Genomic DNA, 27,295 nt, shown 5'->3' on the forward strand with positions numbered 1-27,295 from the left:
CTGTGACTTGCAAGAGAGAGAGAGAGAGAGAGAGAGAGAGAGAGAGAGAATGAGAGCGATACCTTTACAATTTTGATCAAGTTTTTGAACAACAACAAAACTATTTTTCTACTTACTGTTTTCGTTGATTCTTCATCTTCACCTTCATCTTGTTTTTAACAATTTCCAATCTTGACCAATTTCAGTTTATTCCCATTACATATTTGTGTTGATTGTGTTGATCAAATCTTTGCCAACTTCTCAAATAACGGATTTAATTGTTAACATTTTGTGATCGTAGTGTTTATTTGTTTCCATGTGATTCTGTTTACAGCACAAACAAAAGATGATGTCTAACATGACAATTAACATTTTTAATCTAGTTTTTAATTATCTTTCTTTTTTAATCAAAAATCGTCGTTAGTTAATCAATGTTTTTTCTTCTCATTTTCCTAATTCGATGATGTTTATTGTGTTCAACTTTCTTTGTTCACTTTAATAACCAATAGAGAAATCGAATCAATGACAATTTAATCTTTAAGATGATATTTTCTAAACTAAGTCAATTGTTGAGTAAATCTTTTAACCGGTTATCACTTTTTAAACTGCATGAAGCAATTGAAGCGAAACATGACAAATATGGATCAATTCGTGTGGAAGAAAAATATTGGCCTGTTAGACGGACAATCGTTTACGTTTTTAATCCATCCGATATTGAGAAAATTTTACGAGCCCAAGGTAAATTTCCCTATAGACCTGCGAATGAATTTCTGGTCAAATATCGTTCATCTTTACCTGATCGTTATCCGACAATTGGATTTGGTAATCTACAGGGTGACAAATGGTTCTCTCAACGACAGTTAATTGCTCCTATTTTATTATCCAGTGGTGTTCTTAATTCCTATCTACCTAATCTTAATGTGATTACCGATGATTTTATCACTTACCTTGGATTCCAACAGAATCAACAAGGTTCCATCAATGATTTATTAACTTGTACTGATCAATTTTCCCTTGAATCGATCGCCATGATTTGTTTAAATACTCGACTTGGTTGCTTATCAACCATAGAACCTTCAGAAGATGGTAGAAGATTAATTAGTGCGTCTAAAAATCTATTCAAATCATTTCAAGTTCTTTACCATGGTGTTCAATGGTGGAAATTCTGGCCTACTCCCAGTTATAAGATGTTCGTTGCCGCCGAAGAAGAGATTTACAATATTTCTGATAAATACGTTGATCGTGCTTTAAATGAGCTAAAAAACGATGATCAAAATTCGTGCCATGAGAAAGATGATTATGATTTAAATGATGACAGTAAATGTCTGTTGAAAACTTTGCTAATAACGAAGGGTTTAGATAGAGACACCGTACGAACTACAGTTATGGACTTTATGGTCGGTGGTATTAACACTGTTTCCACTTCGCTCTGTTTTCTTCTCCATCATTTATCGGTTAATCATGAAATTCAGGAGAAATTATTCAAAGAATTGGTCCAAGTTATCGGAAACTCACAAGTCGATGTCAATGAGACACATTTGAGTCGATTACCTTACCTGAAAGCTTGTTTAAAGGAAAGTTTTCGATTGGCCACAGTTATACCAAATTTGGTTCGAATTCTTCCTGATTCGATCTCTCTTTCAGGTCAAAATGTTCCAGCAGAAGTAAGTTGATAATTTCGGTCCAACGATTAGTTGGATTTTGATTCATTTTTGATAACTTTTTCTCTATTTAATTTAATAGGTTCCAATTATGTTATCCTTTGGAGCTATTTGTAAACATCCTGATTATTTTGACGAACCGGAAACATTTCGACCTGAAAGATGGTTAGGTGATGCTCGCAGAGCGATTCATCCCTTTTCTTTACTAACTTTTGGCCTTGGTAATCGAATGTGTCGGTAGACGAATGTCCGAAATCGAGTTGTACATTGCAACTGCCAAAATTATTCTCAAATACAAATTGTTATCAGAAACACCTAAATTATTATTGAAACAAGACTTTATCATTATTCCGGAAAATCAGATCAAAATTCATCTCGAACCAAGATGATTGATAAAAAAGGTAATTAGTTTATTTTTACTCCATTTCGTTTCTAACACAAGATGTTAATTGTTACAATTAATTAAATAGATGAAACTTGTAAATTTACTGGATAAAAAACAATCAAGGTAAAATGATCAAAAGACTGACCAGTAGTGGACACATTCAAGTAACTAAATGCAATTTGATTAAGTTTAAAGGTTTGATATTTTAATGGTCATTGTATTGATACGTCAATCAAATCATAATTGAAATTGATTGTTTGCAATAATCAGTGTCGATTGATCAATTAACTTAATTATTATTATTTTCTTCTTTTTCAATAATAATTTTCAATGATTATTTCGACCGAGAAAGAACTCCAGAAGAAATCGAATCATCTGAAACTTTCCCTGTTTTCATGGTGAATGCTTGGATCGCCGATTGGGTGACCAGATTCAATAGACTCGAATTCGATTATGCCTCCAAACCAGAACATAGAACTCGAACCATGACAAAAGCCCTTCGAACGATTCTCAACGCAATTGGATGAAAATTTCAATAATCAAATCGAGTGGAAATTTTTTCGTTAATTAAACATCTTCTCAAACATTGTTCAATCTTCTAATTGTTTTCTACTTTAAAACTGTTTAATCGCCATTTCATTTAATTGATGTACAATTAACATAAAAGTCAATTTCAAATCAATAACTTTTCTCAACGAATTTATTTTCATGATAACATTTGATAACAGTAATTATCATTTTCTCAAATTGATTTATCGTTAATTAAGTGAGAAAATTACATAAATTGTTTTTTAGAATCTAGAATTAATTAGTCCAAAACCCTATTTACCAATTTGAAACATTTTTTCTGCATTGAAAAAGCCTCAATATCTCACAAAGTTTTGCTTAATAATTTTGGCTTAATCACAAACGGAATTTTAGCCTGCGGAAGTTCAATTTTGAATATTGGGCAAGTTTCAATATCGAAATAAAACGTGTGATCTGACAAGTCCAACAATGTGATCCATTGATTCTTGTCTTTGAATTAACGCTTTCAATTAATTTCGATATCAAATCTGTTAATTCAACGTAATCACCTGAACATCAATTAAGTGAAATTATTTTGAATCGAAACGAAGGTGAACTTGAATGTGATCCACTAGATGGCACTTGTCTCGAAAAGGTTAACCAATTAGAGGGAAAAATTTAAACAGTTAATTGTTTTGTTTATTGTTCGTTGAATTGTTTCCTCTCAATTTATTGATTAATCAAGGATTCGACATTGGTTGTAATGGATTCTGTGTTGTTTGAAGAACAGAGATTCTAGAGAATCAAAGAAAATATCGTTTTCTTTTCTCGTTGTTTTAAGAGTCAAAGGTGATTAAGGTAAAAATGTTTTCTTTTTAAACATAAATTCCAAGGTAAGGTTGAAGTGCTAATTGAATTTTTTCCATTACAATTTCTGATTATTAATGTTTATTCTCTCTCTCTCTCTCTCTTGTTCCTTTCTTACCTGAGAAATGGTTTCAGTGTTTAAATGAAATGGAAGAGAAAAATTCATTTAGCCTCATCTCTTTTCTCGTTCTCTCAACTTTAATTAAGTTAATAATGAAAACCCTTTACTTTTTTCTCTTCTGTTTTTCTATATCTCTTTTTTCTCTCTCAGATTCTTTTCTTTCTAGATACAAAGTATTCTAACCTCTCTCATCCCATTTGTATCATGTTTCAACAGCACCAATCACATGGAACCTTTTAGACTCTTGGGAGATGCTGTTACCGGATTACCATTATTCTCCAGCCTGTCAACGGTATATTAGGCCAATCTTCGTATGCAGATGACATTAGTCACTCTCTCTCTCTCACCTATCACTTTGTAAATGTGAATTTTGTTTCAACACGTAAAGAAAAGGAGTAATTTGGACGGACTAAAGTATAACATTTACAAAGCCTATCATTAAATTTAATCAGACGTTTCCATCTTAATTCCTTCAACAGGAAAGACCAAGCAAATAGAAAAGGTGATTAACAATTGAAGGTAAAAATACTATTTCTCAAATTCTGTAATTGTTACAATGTGTAAAAAGATAATTACGAATGAATCAAGTTTATCTAATTTTCTCGTCATTTCATAAAAACTGAATGAACTTATTTTCTCATTTGTAAAGGTAACACAACAACAAGAAGACTAACAAAAAGATGGCGAGAAGGGAAATGGAAGAGAAAATAAAAGTGCAAATTCTATTGATGATAATGATGGATCCAAAAAGAGAAAAAAACACCAAGAAGAAGAAGAAGAAGATAAAGGAAAACTATGGAGAATGGAAGAAGAAACTGAAAAGGCCCAAAAGTAAATGGAAAAATGAAATAGCAACGAAAAGAAATCATCTTTACATCAAAGATGAGAAGGGAGATGAAGATGATGCCGCTAACTGATGATGATAATGAAGAATAAGGAGAAAATGATGATTGTAATCATGATGATAGAGGATATATAATTTTTCTTTTTTTTCTACGCGTAACATGTTTATACAAAAGAAAAACTATCAAATAACTTGATAGAAGCGACCTAACGACTTGTAGCTACTCTTCCTTCTGTTAATAACAACTTACAGGTTAGAATTTTAGACTTAAAATGTAAGACCTTTTCTCTCTCTCTCTCCCTCTTATATCCTTTCTCTTTCTTCTCTTTCATCATCATCATCATCATCATTATCATCTTCCAAGACAAGATACCCTCTACACTGAATACTTTGGGCAATTGCATTCCAAACGAAAAAAGCAGAAGCTGGTTCGACAAGTTTTCTCTCTCTCTCTCTCCTTTTCTCTTTCTCTTACCTGATCCTCTTTCTTTTCTTCTCTTTCATCCTTAGACCGGCTTAATTCTTACCTTAGCATCTCTTTCTTTCTCTATTTTTCCTAATACAATTTTCTCTTTCTCTCTGCCTCACATTTTATTCTTCTTTCGTTGTTCTCTTTCTTTTTCTCTTCTTCTTCATCTATCTTAATAGCCCCTTTCTTTTTACCCCTAAGACCCCTAAGGCTATTGAATGGGAGAGAAAGAAAGAGCAAAAAATGAAAGAACCTAATGAAAAAAGAGAAAAAAAAGAAAGAGAGAGAAAGAGCATAGGTAAACGTTTACCTGTAAATTGCAAGAGAGAGAGAGAGAGAAGAAGAGAGAGAATGAGAGAGCGTCCTTCTGGCCTGAGAGCCGTAGTAGCTCCCGTGTTCAGTTGAAAACACGGCCTCAATGTTAATGTTTTTAAACTTGACTAGACTTGGTTACCTTTTTTTTCTTCATCTTCTCTTTTAGCTTCTTTATTCTCATCTTTTCTCTCTCTCTCTTTACCTTTACAATTTTGATCAAGTTTTTGAACAACAACAAAACTATTTTTCTACTTACTGTTTTCGTTGATTCTTCATCTTCACCTTCATCTTGTTTTTAACAATTTCCAATCTTGACCAATTTCAGTTTATTCCCATTACATATTTGTGTTGATTGTGTTGATCAAATCTTTGCCAACTTCTCAAATAACGGATTTAATTGTTAACATTTTGTGATCGTAGTGTTTATTTGTTTCCATGTGATTCTGTTTACAGCACAAACAAAAGATGATGTCTACATTGCAGATGTTATATCATCCTGATCATCATCAACAACAAAATAACCCAAAGCGATGACCACATCAACTGATGAAGTAAAGTTTTCCTTATGTTGGATTTAAAGTGATTTCTTTTTGTTTCTAGTGTTGGATTAATATTGATCACAGCGAACGATTAACCGATAGCTTTTTGTTTATCCACAATAACTGATGACAATTTAGATGTCATCACAATTATCACAATCTAATCTACCATGGAAATGAATTTATCTTGACCAAAACCATGAGCCAATAATGTTAATCAACGATAACATGTTAACAACAAGATTAACAAGTAAACTGGAATCAGAAAAGATGACAAGTAATTCTTGTCATACTAATTATATTCAGTCGATCAGTCAGAATAGACAAGATCGACTGAAGAGAATAGGCCAAAATTTCAATTGGTTATCTAAATTATTATCAATTTGTATTTTAAGCGTTTACATTATTCCTTTTGTATTTTCTTCATCTTTATCATCCTCATCACCAATTGATCCTCTTGTAAACAAAAGATGGTCTCGATCAGCTCAACTATCAACACAAAACAATCAATTGGAATTAAAATATGAAATGACTGAAAATTCACCAGCAGGAACGTTAATCGGTGTAATTAGAAGTCCATTAGGATACCAACCATGTCAACCGCCATTTTTAATTGTTCCCATTCGAAGTGGTTCCCATTCATCATCAGAATCATCCTCATCTTCATCTCAATCCAATCTACGAAATGGAGTTGACACTGATCTTAATATCGACCAAGCATCAGGAGAGATTCGCAATTCAATTGTTCTTGATCGAGAGGAAACTTCTTATTACACTTTTATCGCAATTCCCTTCGTTGGACCAAACATCAAAGTAACGATCACAGTTCTTGATTCCAATGATAACGCACCTTTATTTCCGCTTCCTAGTATTCACCTTGAATTTCCAGAGAATAGTAAAGTTCGAGATGTGAAACGTACTCTTCCCCCAGCTCGTGACAATGATTTAGGTAAGTTGTTGATTATAATTCTCATTAATTGTTAAATTGTTCGCAAATTACCAATCAGTAAGAACAATTTAATTAAGCTATCATTGAATCTCAACTTTCCCGTGATTCGTTGTCTGGTTCAAATAACTAATTAATTAACTCAACAAACATCAGTATTCAGGTAAAAAAACGATTCCTAATGAACAAGTTTAATTATAATAGTTAAATCAATTTGTGTAATTTAAATCCACCAGAATCATTTGATTTCATTTATTATCAAATGTTGAGATTTAATTAACCTTTTGATTCTCAGGTAGAAATGAAAAAAAGAAGAAAAAAAAATCAAGAGAAAAGAAAATCAAATGTTAATTATTCTGATTCTCTTTAATTTCTTCCCTCATTATCAGCATCATTAAACGATATACTCATTAATTAATTAACTTTGAACGTTGACATCTACATTTGATAAATTGTGAACCTTTCAAGTGATTCAATTGAATTTGATTGTTGATATATTTCATTTTTCACTATCATCAACTATCATCTAAAAATGATCTTCATCTTAACCATCATCATGAAGAAATCATCATGATAATCAAAGAGAATCCAGGAAAACATGTTATTCCAAATTCTGATATCTTTCTAAATTACTGAATCTCTTCAATAATTTAAGAGTTCCAAACGTTGACAATCAATTTGTTGACATTGAACGACAACCTCACCGACTCACATACTCACTTATCTTGATATTTTTCAGGTAAGATGAGCTGATGAAAAGTTTTCTTCAAATTCTCTCTCATTTCATAAGTTGGAACATTTTTTTTTCTTCATTTTTTTTTATCTGAAATGAATCGAGAAAAAAAATACGAATGATGAAATTTCTATTAGTATATTTTAGTGGATAAAATAATTGTCACATAAATTGTCACGACGATGATTAAGATGGTTGATGAAAAAGTAAATGGTCAAATTTGGTCACAATTAAGTTTCACATGAAGAAAAATGTTGAAAAACTAGTACTCAAGTCGTAATTAATTCGTTAATTAATATCTTTAGTAGATCGAATCTCTCACCATGACCAATGTCCATTTAGAATTGACCATGTCAGAGATTCTAATCAATTGTTGCAACAGAATTTATCCTCTATCGAAACGTTGATTTACCTGATAAAGTTAATTGTTCAATTGGAGATTGACTTTCAGACTTGTCGATTATTGATCCTTATGATAGAATCTAAATTTGAATGTTAATTGTTGGACAATTTTCTTGATTCTGAAATTCATCTCTCATAATCTTTATATCTTTGGTTTCATGTTTCATGTATAATTTATTGCCCCTCATGATTATAATAAGATTTTGCCGTAACCGTAAACAAAATTAGCTGAAAATATAAATAAATTTCAGTTGAATTATGGTGAAATCAGATTGGTGGTGACATTATGAAATCCATGAAGAGAGAGGGACAAAAATTCAAACATCAGCATGATACTAATCATGAATGAATTGAATTATCAAAATTTGTTGGATTTTCTTTTTCTCTTTTAAAATAAATTTAATTTTACCTTAAATCTTTCAATTCCTCTTGAAGATTTAATTTGATTTAATTTTGATCCTAACCTTTTATTATTATCATTATCATCAACAATTTAATAAAACTTTATTATGTACAAATTGTAAATCATAAAAATACATTGAGAGGAATTAAATTTGATCGTTAATTGCTTTCTCTCAATGATCAAGAGTAAACTCAATTCTCATCTGTAATATCATGAAAAAAATAGTATTACCATTGAATTGATTGAATTATCTTTCTTTTTATAAATATTTCAAGTGAATTAATTGTTGAAATAATTCAGTTAATTGTTTTGAGAAAACAAATCAAACATAATTGTAGTTACTTTTTCTCGTTACATTAGAGATTATTGAATTTCTTTCAGTAGATATTACATAATAATAATAATAGTAGTAAATGTTTCCATCAGAGTATCAATTGCATTTAAATGCCCTCAGGGCTGAACCTTCCCCTTCATCTTTCAATTGATAATCATCCATGGACTGTGGATACTCAGGTAATAGATAAGAGGGAGTAGGATGTTGAGCCTCACATGATGCGATTGACAATTAAGCTTGTGAAAAATTTTACAATTTAAATTTTAACCTTTAACACGAACCATCAATGTCAATGTTGATTTCAATTAATGAAGAAAATAAATTCTTTTGTTATTACCGAGACTAATTAACTTTTCAGCTTCAAGGCAAACTCATATCTCTATGTATTAGAAACAAAAAGAAACTCAGTAATTGGTTCTCTACCTTTTCCTTGAATCATTATTCTTTATCATCCACCTCATCCTCCTCATCCTCATCCTCATCCTCATCTTCATCTTCATCTTCATCCTTGTGTATTAGTTTCATCATCATCCATTTATTAATAATTCCAGGCATCACCAGTTACACCCGAAGGTGTTACCATGGTTTTCACTTTTAATTCAGATAAAAAAAAGGAGAAAACAATTGATACAATTTTAATATTTTTCTCTCAATCAACTTGAATATGATAATAATCATATTATCATAATAGTCTGTTATAAGTTAATCATTTTTACTTTTTTTGATTCACAATTAATCTTAATTGTTGATCTGTTTCAAGAATCTCTTTTACCTTTTACCCTGTCACAATAATGTGCTTTTTATGTGATTTTAAATGTGTGTGAGTCGTTGTTACCAGTTTGTTTGCAAGCTTTTCAAGCATCATCATGATGATAATCACGATTGCAATAAGCAATTTGATTGCCTGATTAAGACCAATATATGGCTTGTTCAGGTCACTTTGAAACCTTCAGATTGTCATGAAAATGCCATTACCTCCTACTCTGTGTATGTGTACACCATTGGGAAGGAGCAGCAAGAAAAGCATGATAGCCCGATAGCAATGGAAGATAAAAACGACAGATAAAAAGTCAATAACGATTATCTGAGGCCATTCGATAGGCCATAAATCGATCGTTGACACCTTAATTTCTTATTCACTTATTAGCAAAATCTTGTGGCTCTTTAATTGCTTCCAATCAGTAAAACAATCATAATCCTAATCATTTTCCATCATAATAAATATTTTTCTTTTTCTTTTCTTTTTGATAACTTTTTTCTTCTTCTTCTTATTTTTTTCCTTCTCCCAATTGAACAGAATAAAAAAGTTCCAACATAAGATTAATGGTGAAATTGTTTTGATTAATTAACTGACTAATGATTTAGATTGAACACTAATCGTAATCACTGATAATTAAATGAAAATGATTTTTTTATACTCAATTGAAATCACGAAACAAAGTTAATTACAATTAACTGATAAGTTAAATTTGATTTGAAACGTTGATATAAATAAATAAATAAATAAATGTTTATTTTTTGTATTAATGTTTAAATCACAATACATGATAATTGTTAACTTGGATTAATTAATTGCTTATGTTTATCATTTAAATTTTACTAACTGAAAGACTAGGGATGTTAATTTAGCGATGATTGATAAACATTTTCTAATTAACAATTAGTAATCGTATTGTTGAACATACCTGTAGGGTCTAATGATCTGATCAATTGATCGTCGTCGTCGTCGTTTAGTAGCATAAGATTCAGCCATTGATTCATTGACCGCATCATCTTCACCATCACCAGCATATTCAGTTGTATAATAACCATCATCACCTCCATCACCTTCGGCCTCCTCATCATTTGATGCACCGTCCATGGGCATCATACCGGGTGACATGCCTCCGGGCATATTTGGCATGCTGTAAGCGGACATGCCACCACCTCCGCCGCCTCCATACATACCAGGGCCACTGTACATTCCTGGTGCACCACCGCCGCCACCACCACCCATGGGTCCGCTCATTGGGCTGTAGGGCATGTATTGTGACAGAATAGATCCAATGGAAGATAAAATGATCAATGAAAGAGAAGTTAAATTCTTAGGATAAATCATGATGGAAATTGGTGATTAACAATTAAGAGTTTACGATGATGATTATAAAACGAAATGAATTTCAGCTGATCAACTGTTGTGATTGAATTTCACTGATAAAATGATTGATAATCGCACGTTGACTCGTATTATTTATACTTAATCGTCAATTCTGTCGACACTTTAATTAGATCAATTAAAGTCGTTCTATCGGAATTCTTGACTTTTTTCTGTTTACAATTGATTCTCTTTAATTGTTGTTACTACTGTGAACTTTAAAATGAGACATTAATTAATCTCTTCCGTCTCATAAGATTGAAATTGACCTGATATCTAATTGAAATCTTTTTAATCATCAACTAAATGAGTTAAACAATTTGATGTATTTCTGTTTTTCTTCAACAATCATCATCCTCTCACTTAACTATCAACATCATCACTCTTAGTTTTTGTGTATTTAACGTGTTGATTGACAAAAACAATCAAATCGGATGCGGTTAATTTTCATGTTGAAAAAAAATCATTGGACCTGAACAACATCAACAATCATCAACAATTAACAATGTGGACTGTTAATAAATTGTGAAAGTGACATGATTTTCATGAGGAGATGTTTTCAACTCTAAACAAAGTAACAATAATTATCCTTTTAATTATAATCCATTGTTGTTATTGTGCTCATGCAGCCAACAAGGTTTCTAGGTTAAAGTTTACCTGTACAACCAATGGATATAAGGAAAGACATTGAGGTCATTAGTTGGTCAGTGAATAATTTAGTCAAATCGTCTACATTGGAGTATAAAAGTATCAAGCCAAAGAAAAGATAGTAAATCGTTGGCAACAATAAAAGGTTATGATTAAATCGAGTAAAAAAGGAACCCTTTTATTATGGTTATTTACAATTCCAAAAGAAACAGGGTGGGACCTAAGAAAGAGAGAGACAACAACCTTACGGTTGACCTTAGGTCGAGGTTCGACTCCGCCTATTGCTCTATTCGGTTGGTGTAAATTTCCTGTCAAGGGAATTGCAACTCGTAAAGAAGAAGAGGAAGAAGAGAGATAATAACGATGATGATGATGATGGAGATAAAATGGATTGATAATTATGGTTTCGGCTGATGACCTGGTCTCTCAATCGCTTGGTTAACATTCACATTGCATCCTAAATATTCACAAACTGATGGGAAGGTAAAAGATTAAATTCTGAACCATGAACAAGCCTCTCACTCGATAGTCACTAATTTTTCATCCTCAATCACAATTAAAACTCACTCTTCTCGGGTGTGGACTTCCTCCCATCCCATATAATACTAGCTGTTTAACTCAATCAAATCTCCAAGCATAAACCAATGTGAAGATTAATATTTATAATACTTTATCCAAATGATTGTGTCTCACAATTTATTCAATCAAAATGTTGATTAAAATTCATACTGCACAAATAACAACAACAACAACAAGTAATTATAAAAGTTAATTCATCGATCATCGATAATTAAAAGTAATCAAGTTAAATGATCATGTTACATGCTCTCCCTCCCTCTCTCTCTCACTGATCTTCCATCTTCCATCATCCTCATCTTATTATTTATCCTTCAAGTGGTAAACTAATACACTCCAGTAATATATTATTCCAGGTAAATCAGATTTAACATTAAATTGTTAACACAAGAATATCATTTAACATTTACCAGGTTCAATGATCAACAATTAATCTCATCTCTGTGTTGATTGTTAATTGTTGATGCTTTTTACTTAAAAGCTTCACCAGTAATCATCATGCAAACACTTTGATCCATTGATATTATTCAATCAATTGATTCAAGTTGTTGTTTTTTCACAAATTTAATCCACTTAATTTAAGTTACAATTTACTTTAATCATCATCTATTTGCAAGATCAATTGGATCCGATGGTCTCAGTTTAATTGTTGTTGAATTAATTGTTTACCTTTGATTTTTTTCCCTTCTCTTATTTTAAAATTAATTTGATTACTTTCTCACCAATGATGGTTGATAGTTAATCATGTTTATGTAAATTGCAAAGTATTTTCATCATATTGTTAATTGTGATGATTAAACTCATACATTTTCAATTATCTTGTAATTTATATGCAAATGATTGAAAATTTGCAAGTGTGTTAAATTGCAACAATTAACTGTAACTACTTTTATCTCATTTAAATTATAATCATTAAGTTTAATCTAAATTAACTTGAAAAAATGATCAATCCTTTTCCCTGACAATTATAATTAACTGATAATTAAATTAAACAGCTAATTAAAATCAACCTTTAACCAACAATCAAACACTTTTGTCAAGATGAACCATTTTGATTATAATTGTTATAAAAAAAATAAGATGATTCTTGATTATGATTAACCATAATTAACTTGAAACCATTGAAAGTAAATTGTAATAAATTTTTGAAAACCTTTAATTTTAATGCTACTTTACTAGCAATTAATTGATCATTAACTAATAATAATAATGTAATAATAATCACAATTAAACAAAAACAACAACAAATATCAGATGCAATTAAAAAGATAAGTGAGTAAATTTATTAATCATTTCATATGATCAGCAAATTATGTCCAATCAATTCAAGATTTACAATTATGATTACTACAAATGATTAACTAATAACCATAATCTTAATGTTTAATTCAGTTAAAGAAAAAATAAATTCCCTAACAATTTAATGCGTTTTTCAACGTAAAAGTGCCAATAGAGTCCAGATAAAAGCCATTAATGGGAAACCACATTTTCCAGGTAAAATTGCAATTGTAATATTACCTTGGTCACTTTACCTGTTATCGGGTTTACCTTTACCTTTTCTTAGGTAATTTCTTTGTAAAGTATACCTGAAGATGATGGAGATGATTATAAGATGATAATGGAGAGAGAGGGAAAACTTTAGAGTGGGTTTGAGAGGAAGGAAAGTCTTTACCTCTACCTACTTGTGGTTATCTCTATGGTCCACTCTGTAGGCGACGAGTTTACCTTTACCTTTATTTAGATAAATTCAAACTGATATCAAGAGTATATATTATATATTTGTTTTTCTTAAGTTCTTGTATCTTGACAATTTGTTGATTGTCCCTTTTTTGGTCAATAGCAATTTCAAATTTTGTCAACTAGTCTTTATTAGTGTCCCTTGTTTATTTTTGCTTTGATAAGTCATTCAACTGACCCTCTGGGCTGAATGTCATCGATGACCTTTCCTCTATTACCCTGTGATTACACTGATCACCTTTCAATAACCATTAATTTTGCTCAAAAAATAGTCATTAATCGTGACCATTGGTCAGTTTTTCCAGGTGAAAATCTCTCATAATAATAATCATTAGTTGTTATCATTTATTGCTGAACTGCTTCAACTACTTTATTTTTCATTCCAATTTACTAATCACCTTTTATCCATTTAGCTAAATTAGTTTCATTTTATTAGCTCGATCCACCCAAAGTGGCCTGACTTTATTTTTCGATTCACAATTAAATTGATTGGTTCATTTTCTACAATCAAGTACTAAGCATGATTATCAGTTCATCAGAACTTATGTTGGCTTGAAAAAACTATCGATTAATATGAAAAAAATGCTTTCCAAAAATCGTAAAAATCACGAAAAAAGTACACTAATATTAATCATAATCTCCTTTGATTTGCTCGAAAACTTTTTCTAACTTTTTGACCTGGACTATTAATAGAAAATCAATTTAATCATCGACATAAATTGTTGAGAACATTATAATCTGTATTAATAGATTAATTGCCTAATAAAAGTTCTAGACACATCGAACTTGAAAAATGTGCCTTAATACAATTTCGAAGTTTTTTTCTCGCAAAAATAAAGGAAAATTAGATGAGCTAATTATAAGTTAATTAGCGCTTAGAGTCCGATCATTTTGGCATAATCAAGGTAATATTAGGTTTTCAAGAAAATAGAGAAAAAAAATTAAATGAAAAATGTTGATAGTTGAACATTAGGTTAGATTAATTAGTCTTTGATCAGCTGAAAAATAAATGATAAGATGAGAAAGAGGCTTGAATGGAGGCCTGACACCAATAGAGGTGTGTGTCTGTGCCTTATCCCCTTATTATTAGGCACGGCGAGATTATTGTCCATGGAAAAGGAAGGCGTTAGATTACCTGAAATTACCTGAAAATTCATAGTATCTTTTAGAATTGAATCTTTGTCCTCAATTTTTTCTCTTCACCTCAATCATGGAGAGAAAGAAGAGAATTATAAGAAAACAAGCCAAGCAAGAAGATGAAGATAAAGATGAAGATGAAGATGAAGATGAAGATGAAGATGAAGATGAAGATGAAGAATGTAATTTTGCAGTTCTCTTAGTAAAGTGATTCGATTGCCCCTAACAGAGTTTCCCATTCATTTCTTTTTCTAAATCAATCCAAAATTATTATTTCTTTCATGGTTTCTACTCTTTGGTATCTCAATCATTCACCATAAAGTTATAACCATTTTTACACACAAACTCAGCGAGGATCCTGATGGCTGTTCCCAAATATTTCAATCACCCTGTAGCCCAATACGATGGCCTCTCTTTATATTATATAAGTTTTTCCCTTTTTTTGGCCATTTTTTATTTCATTTTCATTTTCTCTTCTTCTTTTTATGTATCCTCTCCCTCTCTCTCTTCATCTTTACCTCATGAATACCTTTTCTTTATGCTTACCTCATGCTCTTACCTGGCCAACAAGGCATTACCTGTATCTGACCTAGCGGGACTTATCCCTGTGATCCCTTGTAATTTGAGGCTTAACCAAGGAGAGTTGAATTTTTCCCTCATCATCATTATATCAATAGTGATGATAATGATTATCTTGAGGCCACCGAGCTTGACCTACCATATACATTGATTATAATCTTATTTTTTTCTCACCTTTTTGTGTCAATCTTTCTGATGAGAGATAATAGACTGACCACTCAATTGTTGTCTCTTTTTTTCTTGTTGTGTCCACTACCAATTCACAGAAATGTTTATTATTATTGAAAATGATTCTTGACATGAAAAAACTTAATCACTTACTCTAATCCTTAATCATTACTAATACTTATTATCATTATTAATGATCATATCATGACGAGATTACATTGGACCATCAATATTACCTTGAACTTTTCGGCAATTTAATTTCAATCATGGTTATAATCATTTCTACCCTTGATTATTACCATTAAGTTGATTATATTGTCGTGTAGTTGATTATAAACCTTTAATTTTAAGTCAATACATTTTCACTGAGCGTGGGATGAATTCTTGTTTTTTCACCATAGGAATTGAGGGAACCAAAGTCCACTTTCATTATTAGTATAATAGTCACTCAAGTCCCGTCTCGGTCATTTAGAACCGATCATTATCATCATCTCTTCATCTTCCTTTGCAATTTTCATCTTCTCAACCTTTTTTCACTTGAAAATATTTCATCTTTTACTCTATCATCATCTCCATCATCATCATCATCATTATCATTATCATCATCATCTTCCTTATCCTCTCATGTTGCTTGTAAACATCATTATTTTGGTCAACGTTTTCAAATCAAACTTGATCATCAATTGATTGTAAACCTTGCAAAGGTTAATCATTGGATTATCATAGTTAACAATCAGCAGTTAGTTTAGAAAAGTTTTCCTTTTCCTTTAGAAAACTTTGTAATATCTATTAGCTGTTTTTTTTTCTCAAACTACAATTAACTAACTATGATTAACTTTTTTCCACAATCAATTTACTTAACCTTATGTGTTTCATTAATTATCGTGATATTATTTCAATGTTGATTCAGTTTTCATATTTACCTGATGAAAGACAAGGATCACTTAACGTGCACTAAACAATTAACCTTTTACGATGAATTATCTGTTTGTTGTTAATTGTTGATCATAATTTGAAGTTTATTAATATCGTTGACAACGTTATAAGTGCAATTATATTTGTCGTTTATGAGATGACTAGTTATCACATAGGAAGATACATATAACATAATGTATATACAATAAGACGCTTCCTTTCCTGCCGATCCCACAAAAGTGGCCTCTTAATGAGTATCTTAGGCCTCAAATATTTCTTTCTCTGTAATAATATTAGTTTAAAAGTTGATAGTAAAAAAGTTATCACTTAAATTGTAATCGAAACGGTTCAAAGTCTTTGGCTTTTTAAACTAAACTTTTTTAGAACTTTATTCAACCTCGAAAGACCATTTCGTTACAATCGACTGACCTCTCGAATTTAATATCTATCATTATTAATATTATTAGTGTTTCATGGTTGATATCATCATCTTCATGATGAATGTCGCTCACTAAGACTCTCTTTACTTATGGTAACTCCCATCAATCAACTGTGAGACATTTTCAAGCAAAAACATACCCTCTTAAGCCTCAGGCTATCATCATCATCTTCATCATTCGTGAGCACTCATTTACAGTCTTGTTATTTATATTAAAGATAATAATATATATTTTTTTGATGAAAAAAAACTGGACTTTGTATTTGTTTCCGTCGTTTGTTTGAAAAAAAAAATACTTTCATCTTTTAAATTGAAAAAAAATGAAACCATCAAGTTGAAATGATGTTTTTTCATTTGTCTCTCTCATTGGCATAGTAATTATTATTATATCCATTATTTCATGAATACATTGAAACAGTTGTATTCATCACGAATACTCAGTTAGCTGATTGCATATTATATTGCTTATTATCTTGATTGCAACCAATTATTTCATATTTCGCTAAATAAGCTCCCCTCTCTCTCTCTCGCTCTCTCTCTGTAACCTCCTCTTGGCGTGAATGACAAAACCAACCTGGGCATCCCTTGGTTACGCTATTATCTATCTTCCTCATTATCATCATCGTTTTCAGCTTCTTCATCATCAGAATAAAGTTCCAAAAGCTGTCTCTCACGCTCAATACATCATCATAATCATAATCATCCTCATCATTTTCATCTTCTTACCTGTTCTTACCTCCTCATCTCTCTCTCTCTCTCTCTCTCTCTCTCTCTTTCTCTTTCTTTCTCTGTCCATTATTCGTTATTTTATTCAGCTTCTTGTTTCATTAAGTTAATGGTTTCCTGCTGCCCCTTAGCCTCATCATCATACTTATCCTCATAGTCGTTCATAGTTATATTATTATATTTGAGGCCACTTTCTCCCGACAACTACTAGTACATCGACTACCGACCTAAACCAGACAGAATAACTTTTCAACTCTCTTCAACACCGTGAGTGCCTCAAGCCTTTTTATCATCATCATACTTTGTCCTTGTCAGAATCATGCTAATATTTGATCATCTTAATGATAATAAACATGATAATAATGTTAATTGTGATGATGACCATGATAATAATACAGGTAACAACAATCTAATAATTAGACTTGAAGTTATTGAAACTTTTATGCTTTCAAAGAAAAATTTCAAATCCATTATTGGTTATTGGCCTTAAATTGTTTTATTACAGTTTACAATTTAATAAATCACTCAGTTAATTGTTTCACTGCAACCAATTAGTGACAATCATGACAATTAATGAAAATTTAATTATTTTACACCATTTTTATGGATGTAATTGCTAATTAAACAATTAAATGAACCATTTTAATTGTTTTGATTGCTCGTTTTTATCATGTTGTCTCTTGGTTTTTTTCATGTTTCGTTTAATTTGATTTGGTTTTTTCTTTGTGCTTTTTTCATCAATAATTTAATTAACTCTTGTATTCCGGAAGCTTACGATTTAATTGTAAGTGCGGATGTTTAATGATGATGATAATAATAATAAAACTATCATTTCGTTGATTAATTGTTATTTTTAATAGTTGTTGAAATGAACCTCACATTGTTTAAGTGACCTTAAGGTCTCATTAAATTGTGTTTCTTTCAACGTGTTGATACTTTGCCCATTTACAACATGTTGTTGTTTTAATCGTTTCGTTGGATTTCAATAACAATTAAGTAAATTAATCTTGTTAACAACAACCAACTGAGATGCTTGATAGTAATTATTTAAATTAAGGATTGAGTTTTTTTCTTTTTTTCTGGTTAATCAAGATCACAGAATCAAAGTGTCTACATTGAATTCATCAATCATAATTTTGTCGTTGTCGTTGGATTATTATCACGGGAAAATGAGTTTTTTTTTAACATGGAATTGTTTACAATTAACTAATTGTGATTGTGCTTTTTCTTTGTATCCTCTAGGAATCTTTGGAACCCAAAAATATCAAATCGTATCCGGAAATCTCGAAAATGCGTTTAGATTAGTTAGTCACCGAGAAAAGGATGATGTCCTTTATCATGATCTTCAGGTAATTATCGTGATTAATAACAAGGAGGTTATTTATACGTCTCTCTCTCTCATTAATCCGATTTTGATTCGCAATTATAATCAAAACTGTGAGAAGAAAATGGATTAGTTGAGGTTAGAGAACAGGAAAAAGAAAAAGAAAAAGGGTTAAGAGAGGATGAAGAAGGTGAGAGAGATGAGAGAGGTGAAGGGTGTAGTGGGTGGGAAGGATGAAAAGGATGAGAAGAAGATGAAGAAAGTGATTAAAAAGGAAAGGGTTGGTTAGAGAAAAAGAAAAGAAAGTGAAACTGAGTGAGAGCCTCGCCCATCATAAAGATGAATGAGATAACCACTAATTAAGAAAGTGATCGTTAATTAATTAGTTGATTGAGTGAATAAAATGCATTTGTAAAGAGTAGCATTGAGCGTAAACACCATCAAAGGGTTAAATTTGAAACAATTAGATGATTAGAGGTTATTATTTTCTTCTTGTAAATGGTTAAGTTTAATTAATTAATGATCTTTTCTTTTTTCTTTCGGTTGACTCAGGTGAACGGAATATTAGACCGTGAATCCACTTCCTATTACACTTTAATTGTCGAGGCTTTGGATGGTGGGACACCCCCGCTCTCCAGTCAACTTCTGGTCAATATCAGCATTCTCGATGTTAACGATAACGAACCGATATTTACTCAATCGCGATACGTTGCGACGCTACTTGAGAATGCGACTGTTGGAACATCGATCCTTCGTGTAACTGCCACCGATTCTGACGAAGGTTCAAATGGTAGGGTCGAATATTCATTGCCGACTAATCGAAGGCCAGGAACTGGAATTACCCTCACCGAAGAAGCTTCCTACTTCGAGATTAACAAAGAAACTGGTTGGATTTACTTATCTCGTCCAGTTGATTTCGAATTGAAAGATTCACACGAACTGGTTGTTGTCGCTCGAGATTGTGGCCTTCAACCTCTCGAAACTTCGGCATTTGTTTCCATCAGCGTAGTTAATGTTAATGATAATCTGCCGACGATTGATCTATTATTTCGAACCGAAGATGCTAAACCAATCGTTCCTGAAAATGTCAACATTGGTGATTTTATTTCGAGAATATTAATCAACGATTCGATTGGGTCTAATGGCTTAATATCGACGGCTGATTTCAATGGACCAACGACTTATACTTTTCCAGAGGATTGTTGTCATCGAAGCGAAAACATATTACGATTGGCATTGAATATTAGTCATGATCATTTCGATGTTAATTATCAGTTGAATGAAATATCGGGTCGAGAAAATATCTTCTCAATTAATTCGGAAAATGGTTTGATTGTGTTAATGGAACCTTTTGATTTTGAGAAAACATCAGAGTACAAGTTGAATTTGACAGCGGCCATTTACTTACGAACATCAATCGGCCCTTTGACAATATCAAACTTTGATCGAATCGGTTCATCGGCTTCAATAAATTCCGAATCAAATCAAAAACCAATCAGAACAATTTCTAAAGTTTTCACTCTCAAAATCACCAATGTTAATGACGAAAGGCCAATTTTCACTCAATCGAATTACAATCGAGAGATCTCGGAATCAGTTTCTCCTGGGACATTGGTTACTACGATCGAAGCCAAAGATGCCGACGCAAATTCTGATCTTATGTACGTGATTCCCCCAGGGCACGAGGAGTACAAGTACTTTTCTATTGATCGGAAAACGGGCGCATTGAAAACACTCATATCTTTGGATAGAGAAACTCGTGAGGTTCATCGGATTCCTATTTTTGTTTTCGATGACCATTATGTTCATGCAACTTCAACTGTGGTCAACGTGGTTCTACTTGACGTTAACGACAATCAACCGATATTTTCAAGTTTATCCCAATCAGTTAAGATTCTTGAAAACATTTCACCAGGAACCATTTTCCATACAATCATAGCTTCTGATTTAGATACACAAACGCGATCGGTCAACTCCTCGGCCAATCAACCGTCCAGTCTTGAATATTCAATAATCAATGGTAATGATGACGGTAAATTTGGTATCAATCGAGCCACTGGTCAGCTATCAACATTGTTACCTCTTGATCGTGAACGCAAATCTGGTTACAATTTAACAATTCAAGTGTCTGATTCACTTTACACCAATCGATGCAATTTAACAATCGAGCTGATTGATGTTAACGACAATTCACCAATATTTGATAAATCAGTTTATAAAACTATTCTTAACGAATCACAATTAGCTAATTGTGATACAAGTGGAACAAGAGTTTTATCCGTTGTAAAAGTGAGAGCAGTTGATCCAGATTTAGATAATTCAATCTATTACACTATTTCGGCCTCGGGGTCACCTGAAGCGATGTATTTCACTATCGATCCAATTACTGGTCTAATTACAACTGATTGTGCGGCATTGGCTCAGGCTCGAAAAGCTAAATTAGTTAATTTACCTGAAACCGATTATGCATCCTCAAGTCCGTCAAGTTTAACTCTCTCCTTTGATGTATTGGCCATTGATGTCGGAAGTTCACCTTATGCCACTCACACGAACAAAACAACGATTCAAGTGACAGTCGTAGATTTATCTGACTCGGATGCACCACGATTATCAAGCTACCCGACGATAATTGAAGTTTCTGAAAAGAGAGAAGATTTTAAAGTTGGAGCTGAAATCGGCCGGATAATTGTGGCCGAACAACGAACTCAATCAAAAGGCGAAAGTGCTAAAGATTCATCATTGAACTTCACAATTGTCGAAGAAGATACAAACATCCGATTCTCTGATTATTTCAATCTCGATCCTCGAACTGGTTCGATAACTGTCAAAAAACTGTCGACTCATAATCATCATGAAGCTTTTGTTGAAGTTCGTAGAAATGGATCAACATTTCACTCTAACTCTAGTCCAGGTCATTTTATCTGGAGAAATATTATCGACATCAGCAACTGATTCGAGTGCATCGACCAAACGAACACGACCTTCGATCCCATTTAATGTTTCACTTTTTGAAAATGTTCCTCTTGGAACCGAAGTTATTAATTTGATGTCACGATATCGAACCTTTGGACAAAACGAGGAACGAACACCATTGAACGATTACCAGTTCCAATTCGCGTTCACTTCCGTAAATCAATCAACTTTCTTCTTGTACCCAGACACTGGAATCATCACCATCCGTAAATTGTTAGATTTTGAAACTGACCCTTCTCGAATTGAATTGGTAATTCTAGCACGAAAACGAAACGCACCTTTTCAGAGCCAATGTTTTTCACCGTGACACTTTCTATGGTTAATGTTAACGATAACGCACCTCGATTCACTCAAGCTCATTATATTTCAACCGTTAGTGAAGGTGAATCAAGAGGTACTTTCGTTACCCAAATAAGTGCTCTTGATGTTGATAATGTGGACAGTTTAGTTGCATCTCGTGAATCGATTGACATGGAATCAAGTGGCAAATTGTCACCCGGTAAATCAACTGTAACTTATCATATTCTGGAAGGAAATCACGATAACGCATTTATCATCGATCCACCAGGATCGGGAATCGTTAAAACAAATATTGTTCTAGATCGGGAAATTCGAGATCATTATGTCTTAACGATAGTCGCCAATGATGAAGGTCCAACTGGACTATCTTCGGCTTCAAGGGACTCTCGTAATTTGGCCTCAGCATCATCTCAATTATCGTCACACTGTACCCTTGAAATTAATGTTATCGACATTAATGATAATGTACCAGTTTTTCCGCCCTATCAAGAGATTTCTGTCCTCGAAGATGCCGAAGTGGGTGCGACTGTTGCTTCTTTGACTGCAAATGATGTTGACACTTTTCCTCCACTAACTTATTATCAAAAAAGATCTCATTTGGATGGATCAAGTGATAATATCGATGATCTATTTGACATTGGACTTTACACTGGACGGATAACCTTAAAATCGCGACTTGATCAATTCCAGTCTCCATCAGTTACTTCATCATCGTCCCCGTCAACACCCAATCAATACAAAATTGCAGTTCTAGCCTCAGATTCACTCAACACCATTGAAACTCAAGTTGTAATCAAAGTTAAACCAAAAAATATTTACCAAAGGCCACCCGTTTTTGAGCACGATTATTATTTTGTCCCAATTAAGGTGGATACTCACCCGTGTGTTTTATCTGGATCAGTTAATTGTAAAATTGTTCAAGTTTCAACAAGTGAATCGGAAGAAGACATTTCAGATACTTTACCGCGTCTCAAGGTGACCTACAAATTAGCCGGTGGACCAAGTACATCGAAAGGCTTTTATATCGACTCATATACTGGCTCAATTTACAATAATCGAAGTTTATCTCGATTGGGTAAAGGTTCACCAACAGGTTCGATGTTTCAGTTGACGGTAATCGCAGGTTATACCAACGAAGCAGGAAGATTCATCTCAGGCCATAAAGCTAAAAGTTCCGTTTTAATCGTGATTCCTGGAGGAATTAATATCACTAATAGTTCATTTCAATGTCGGCCCTTTCAGATCAGAATTCGAGGGATGAACAAACAAATTATTCGATTTCGGTGAAAAGAGATTCAATTGATCAAATTCTCCTCAAATTGGATCGATTCAAATCTGAAACTTTCACACTGACCAATGGAAATACGGATCGAGCTTTCGCTCTAATTAGAGGCAACGAATTAATTATGACCAAAAAACCAACTCGAAGTGAATATAAATTGACGATTTTCCGATATTCAGCGGAAACTGAAATGATGGACGAAAACAGTAATCACCCGATAACTTTAACCGTCAACATTAAAGTCCAAATGGACGAATCTGGAAATACAACAACGGCTTTTAAATCTCAGATCTTTTCCGTGTCCATCAGCGAGACTTCGCTTCCAGGTCATCAGGTTATATCAGTTCGCTCCGATTCTGACCATTTATCATCTTATCGATACTCGATTTACTCTGGTAACGAAATGAATGCTTTTAAAATCGACGAAGTGACCGGCATCATAACAATCAACAAATCAATCGATTATGAGACTAAACGTTTCCATCAACTGACCATAATGGCCAAACCATTTTTCGGTTCACACAACAAAACGGACTTTTGTTTGGTCAATATTGAGATTTTGAATGAGAACGCCAATAGACTTAAACTCGGTTTACAATCTTACAAGATAATCGTTGATGAAAATACACCAATCGGTACTCCCGTCGTGAAGATAATGGCCTCTGATTCTGATATGTCATCGCTTAACTACACTTTCTTACCTTCGATTGATGGCCTTGCACCTTTCGGTTTTGATTCTCGTTCTGGTTACATCGTCACCACGGACACTATAGATTATGAGTCCCTAGTGTCCAGTTATTCACCAGCACCGCCGACATTTAAAATGATTTTGAAAGCTGTTGAAACGGCAAAAAGTTCAGCTGAAGTTTTAATCGAGGTTTCGATTGCATCGGTCGATGAATATCCGCCAAGGTTTACCTCAGAACGTTATGATTTCAAAGTGACCACTTCCTATGGCATTTCAACTGTAATTGTTGGACAGATATCGGCAACCGACGGTGATCTTGGACCCGATGGTCAAGTCGTCTACTCAATCCGAAGCTCATCTCCACCCGGAGCAGCTAAAAAGTTTTCCGTAAATTCAACCACTGGTTTAATAACAATTACCACCGCTGTTGTTGATAAAATTCCTCCTCATTTCACTTCTTTGGTTGTTTCCGCTTCCTCAGGCCGAGCGGGTTCACTCAACTCATTGACTCGAATAGCGATTAATTTAATTCTTACCGGTGATAAATTGTCGAATGATATTTCCCAATCAGGGTAAGTTAAAACTCTTCGACACTTTGATTGTCTTCTGATTAGATATTAATGTTTTTCTTTTTACGGTAATTTCAGGCCACTTTATGATGGATCAAATTTCAACTCGTCGACACCTTCAGTATCATCATTACCTGTTTGGGTCATGTTTTTGATTATCAGTCTATTCTTGATAACTTGTGTCCTGTTTGTCGCCATTTTTGCCATTCGATCACATCTTTTTGAACAATCATCTGGATCGGGTCATCACCACCATCGTCATGCTACTGGACATCATCATCAATCCTTCATGACAACATCAGCATTGGCATCTATTGTCCCCGGTGTCGGAACTTTACTTCGTAAAATTGATGCTGCTCGAGGTTCTTCCGGTGAAGGTTGTACTCATATTGGTAACACGACCATCGACTCAATGAACGACACGTCCACTACTTATGATCACGCATCATTTCAAGGTTTACATTTAGTCAATCATCATCATGGTCATGCAGCGTCTTACTTGACTTCAGGTCAACATAACTCACTTCCTCCTTGTTATAATGAGGTTAATAGTTTGGTCGCATCAGGATCAACGCCGAGAGGTTTAGCTAATCGACCAGGAAATGGTATCCACGGAGAAGGTAATTCAGCTTCGTCTGGACGTGGGTCAGCAGAAGAAGACGAGGTTGAAGGTGATCTGGATGGAGTCGATGAAGAGGTTCGAATGATTAATGAAGGTGATGGTTATCATACTTTTGGTATTGATAATTTAGGTCCAACTGATGAACACGAACTTATACCAAGCACAGCCGAGTATCTCGCTCGTCTTGTTATATTTGATCCCGATGTCGCAGTTCGAGAAGATGATGTTGACACTCTTGCAGAAGAAGTTCAAAGTAAAGCAGGAAGTGAATCAAAGGGATTCATGACTCGATCTAAATCAGGACTTTCGACTTCAAGTCTTCGTGATAGAAAACAACTTCGTCGACCACCAATAATACCTCCGATCGTCGATGAAAGCGAATGGAATGACCTATCATGTATCGAAGAGGAGCTTTCCGATGCTTACAGTTGGGACTATTTAGCCGATTGGGCTCCACAATATCAACCATTGGCCAATGTTTACACCGAGATTGCGACTTTAAAAGGCGCAATTCATTACGATAATACAATCGGCAGTTCATCGAGTGGACTTTCAGATTCACCCGCTTACATGAGAACCAGTTCAACCCCCGCTGGTGATGATAATAACCATGAAACAAACTCTCTTCATAGCCATTCAACAACCGGATCAAAAAGATCGGCTGCTCATTTGACCCTCCCGTCAACCTCCTCAGGTCATCATCGTCATCATCCTCTTTCAAACAATCGACTCTCAACACTTGACACACGAGGTTCAATTCCGCCTCATGAAAGTTCATCTTCGGTCTCAAACGGATCAGCATTCATACCTTTCGGTAATCGACACTTATCAACCAATGATGGATTTCCCTGTGATAATAGATTAAAAGGAATCGCCAGCGATTCATCGAGCGATGCGTCAACAGCGACCGCAGTTTTCGTAGATAATGATTCATCTGATCAATTGCGAATCTAATAGATCAGATTAATCGAAACTTATTTTCGTGATCAACTTATTAATAATTCTAGTCTCAAGATAACTTTCAGTTAAACTGCAAAGTGTAAATTGCCTTATAATTAAATATTCATCGTCTTTCCTAAATCCATTTGAATATCACAATCATACAGTTGTATTTCAATTCATCATCATCAAAATAAATTCACACTTTTTGTAGTATTTATTACAATTAAATAAAATAATCTCTCGAGTGTTAAGAAAGTTTTTCAAACTTTTATTCAACAGTTTTCATATTAGCTTCATCTTCACTGTCTTCGTCGTCGTTATTATCAAGACAATCATCTTCATATTGAGTGAGAAGCATTTGTTCAACTGTATCCGGCATTTCAACCCCTTTGGTCTCAGGTAACACAATAACCGAAAGCGCCGCAATCGTGGACGGTACTGATAACCAAATGAAAGTGACCTTTAAGCTGGTTGAATTATTCTGAGCATTTAAACAATCAATTGATTCTAATTGTGATTTACAATATGATGAAAATATTATCAACTCGAAACAATTAGTTTCTGGTTGATCATATTGTGAGGAGATAAATTTGATTAAGATGATTTCCTTTGCTCTTCGTTCGGTGTAGAATGATTTAAAACAATATTTCGGCTGGTGGAAGGTGTATCGTCATGTAGAATAGGGTTTTCTCCTGTATCTAAACGCTCATGGGTGATGATGTATAAATTTATCAATTCGTTGAAAGTCAAACCTGAAAATATAAGTTGTTGCATAAACTCTATTTGTTGATTACTAAACCTCATCACTAAGTTCCAGATCAGCTAATTCTTCGTCCAGTATTAGTTCCAGAAACCAGTCTTCGGGTCCAGTTATTGATAAGTGATGCAGAATCAGACGAGATTGGAGGTGATGCCGGATTTGGGGAAACTGGGGGCACACAAAGATGGTGGTGAACACCAAATATTTAAAATAAAACTTCTTAAGAATAAAACTTCTTAAGAGAAGTTTAGCACAGAGAGAGAGAGAAAGA

General features: G+C 33.3%; 2 protein-coding genes across 2 annotated transcripts; both read left to right on the forward strand.

Annotated features, from left to right (window-relative positions):
• The first annotated feature begins 75 nt into the window (after positions 1-75).
• On the forward strand, positions 76-2,797 carry LOC128396744 (ecdysone 20-monooxygenase-like). Its single transcript, XM_053357350.1, is given in 4 exon segments — positions 76-1,643; positions 1,723-1,874; positions 1,876-2,041; positions 2,378-2,797. Coding segments are annotated over 3 exon segments (1,428 nt in total). The 5' UTR covers positions 76-521; the 3' UTR covers positions 2,030-2,041; positions 2,378-2,797.
• A 412-nt stretch (positions 2,798-3,209) lies between these two features.
• LOC128396800 (protein dachsous-like) lies at positions 3,210-26,737 on the forward strand. Its single transcript, XM_053357422.1, is given in 10 exon segments — positions 3,210-3,425; positions 3,737-4,039; positions 4,170-4,616; positions 5,602-6,636; positions 18,807-18,913; positions 19,441-21,771; positions 21,773-22,139; positions 22,142-23,418; positions 23,421-24,703; positions 24,779-26,737. Coding segments are annotated over 7 exon segments (7,602 nt in total). The 5' UTR covers positions 3,210-3,425; positions 3,737-4,039; positions 4,170-4,616; positions 5,602-5,897; the 3' UTR covers positions 26,277-26,737.
• The last annotated feature ends 558 nt before the right edge of the window (positions 26,738-27,295 follow it).

The sequence above is a fragment of the Panonychus citri genome, unplaced genomic scaffold (assembly GCF_014898815.1).
Source record: "Panonychus citri isolate SS breed McGregor unplaced genomic scaffold, ASM1489881v1 Contig00028, whole genome shotgun sequence".
In the NCBI taxonomy this organism is placed as follows: Eukaryota; Metazoa; Arthropoda; class Arachnida; order Trombidiformes; family Tetranychidae; genus Panonychus; species Panonychus citri.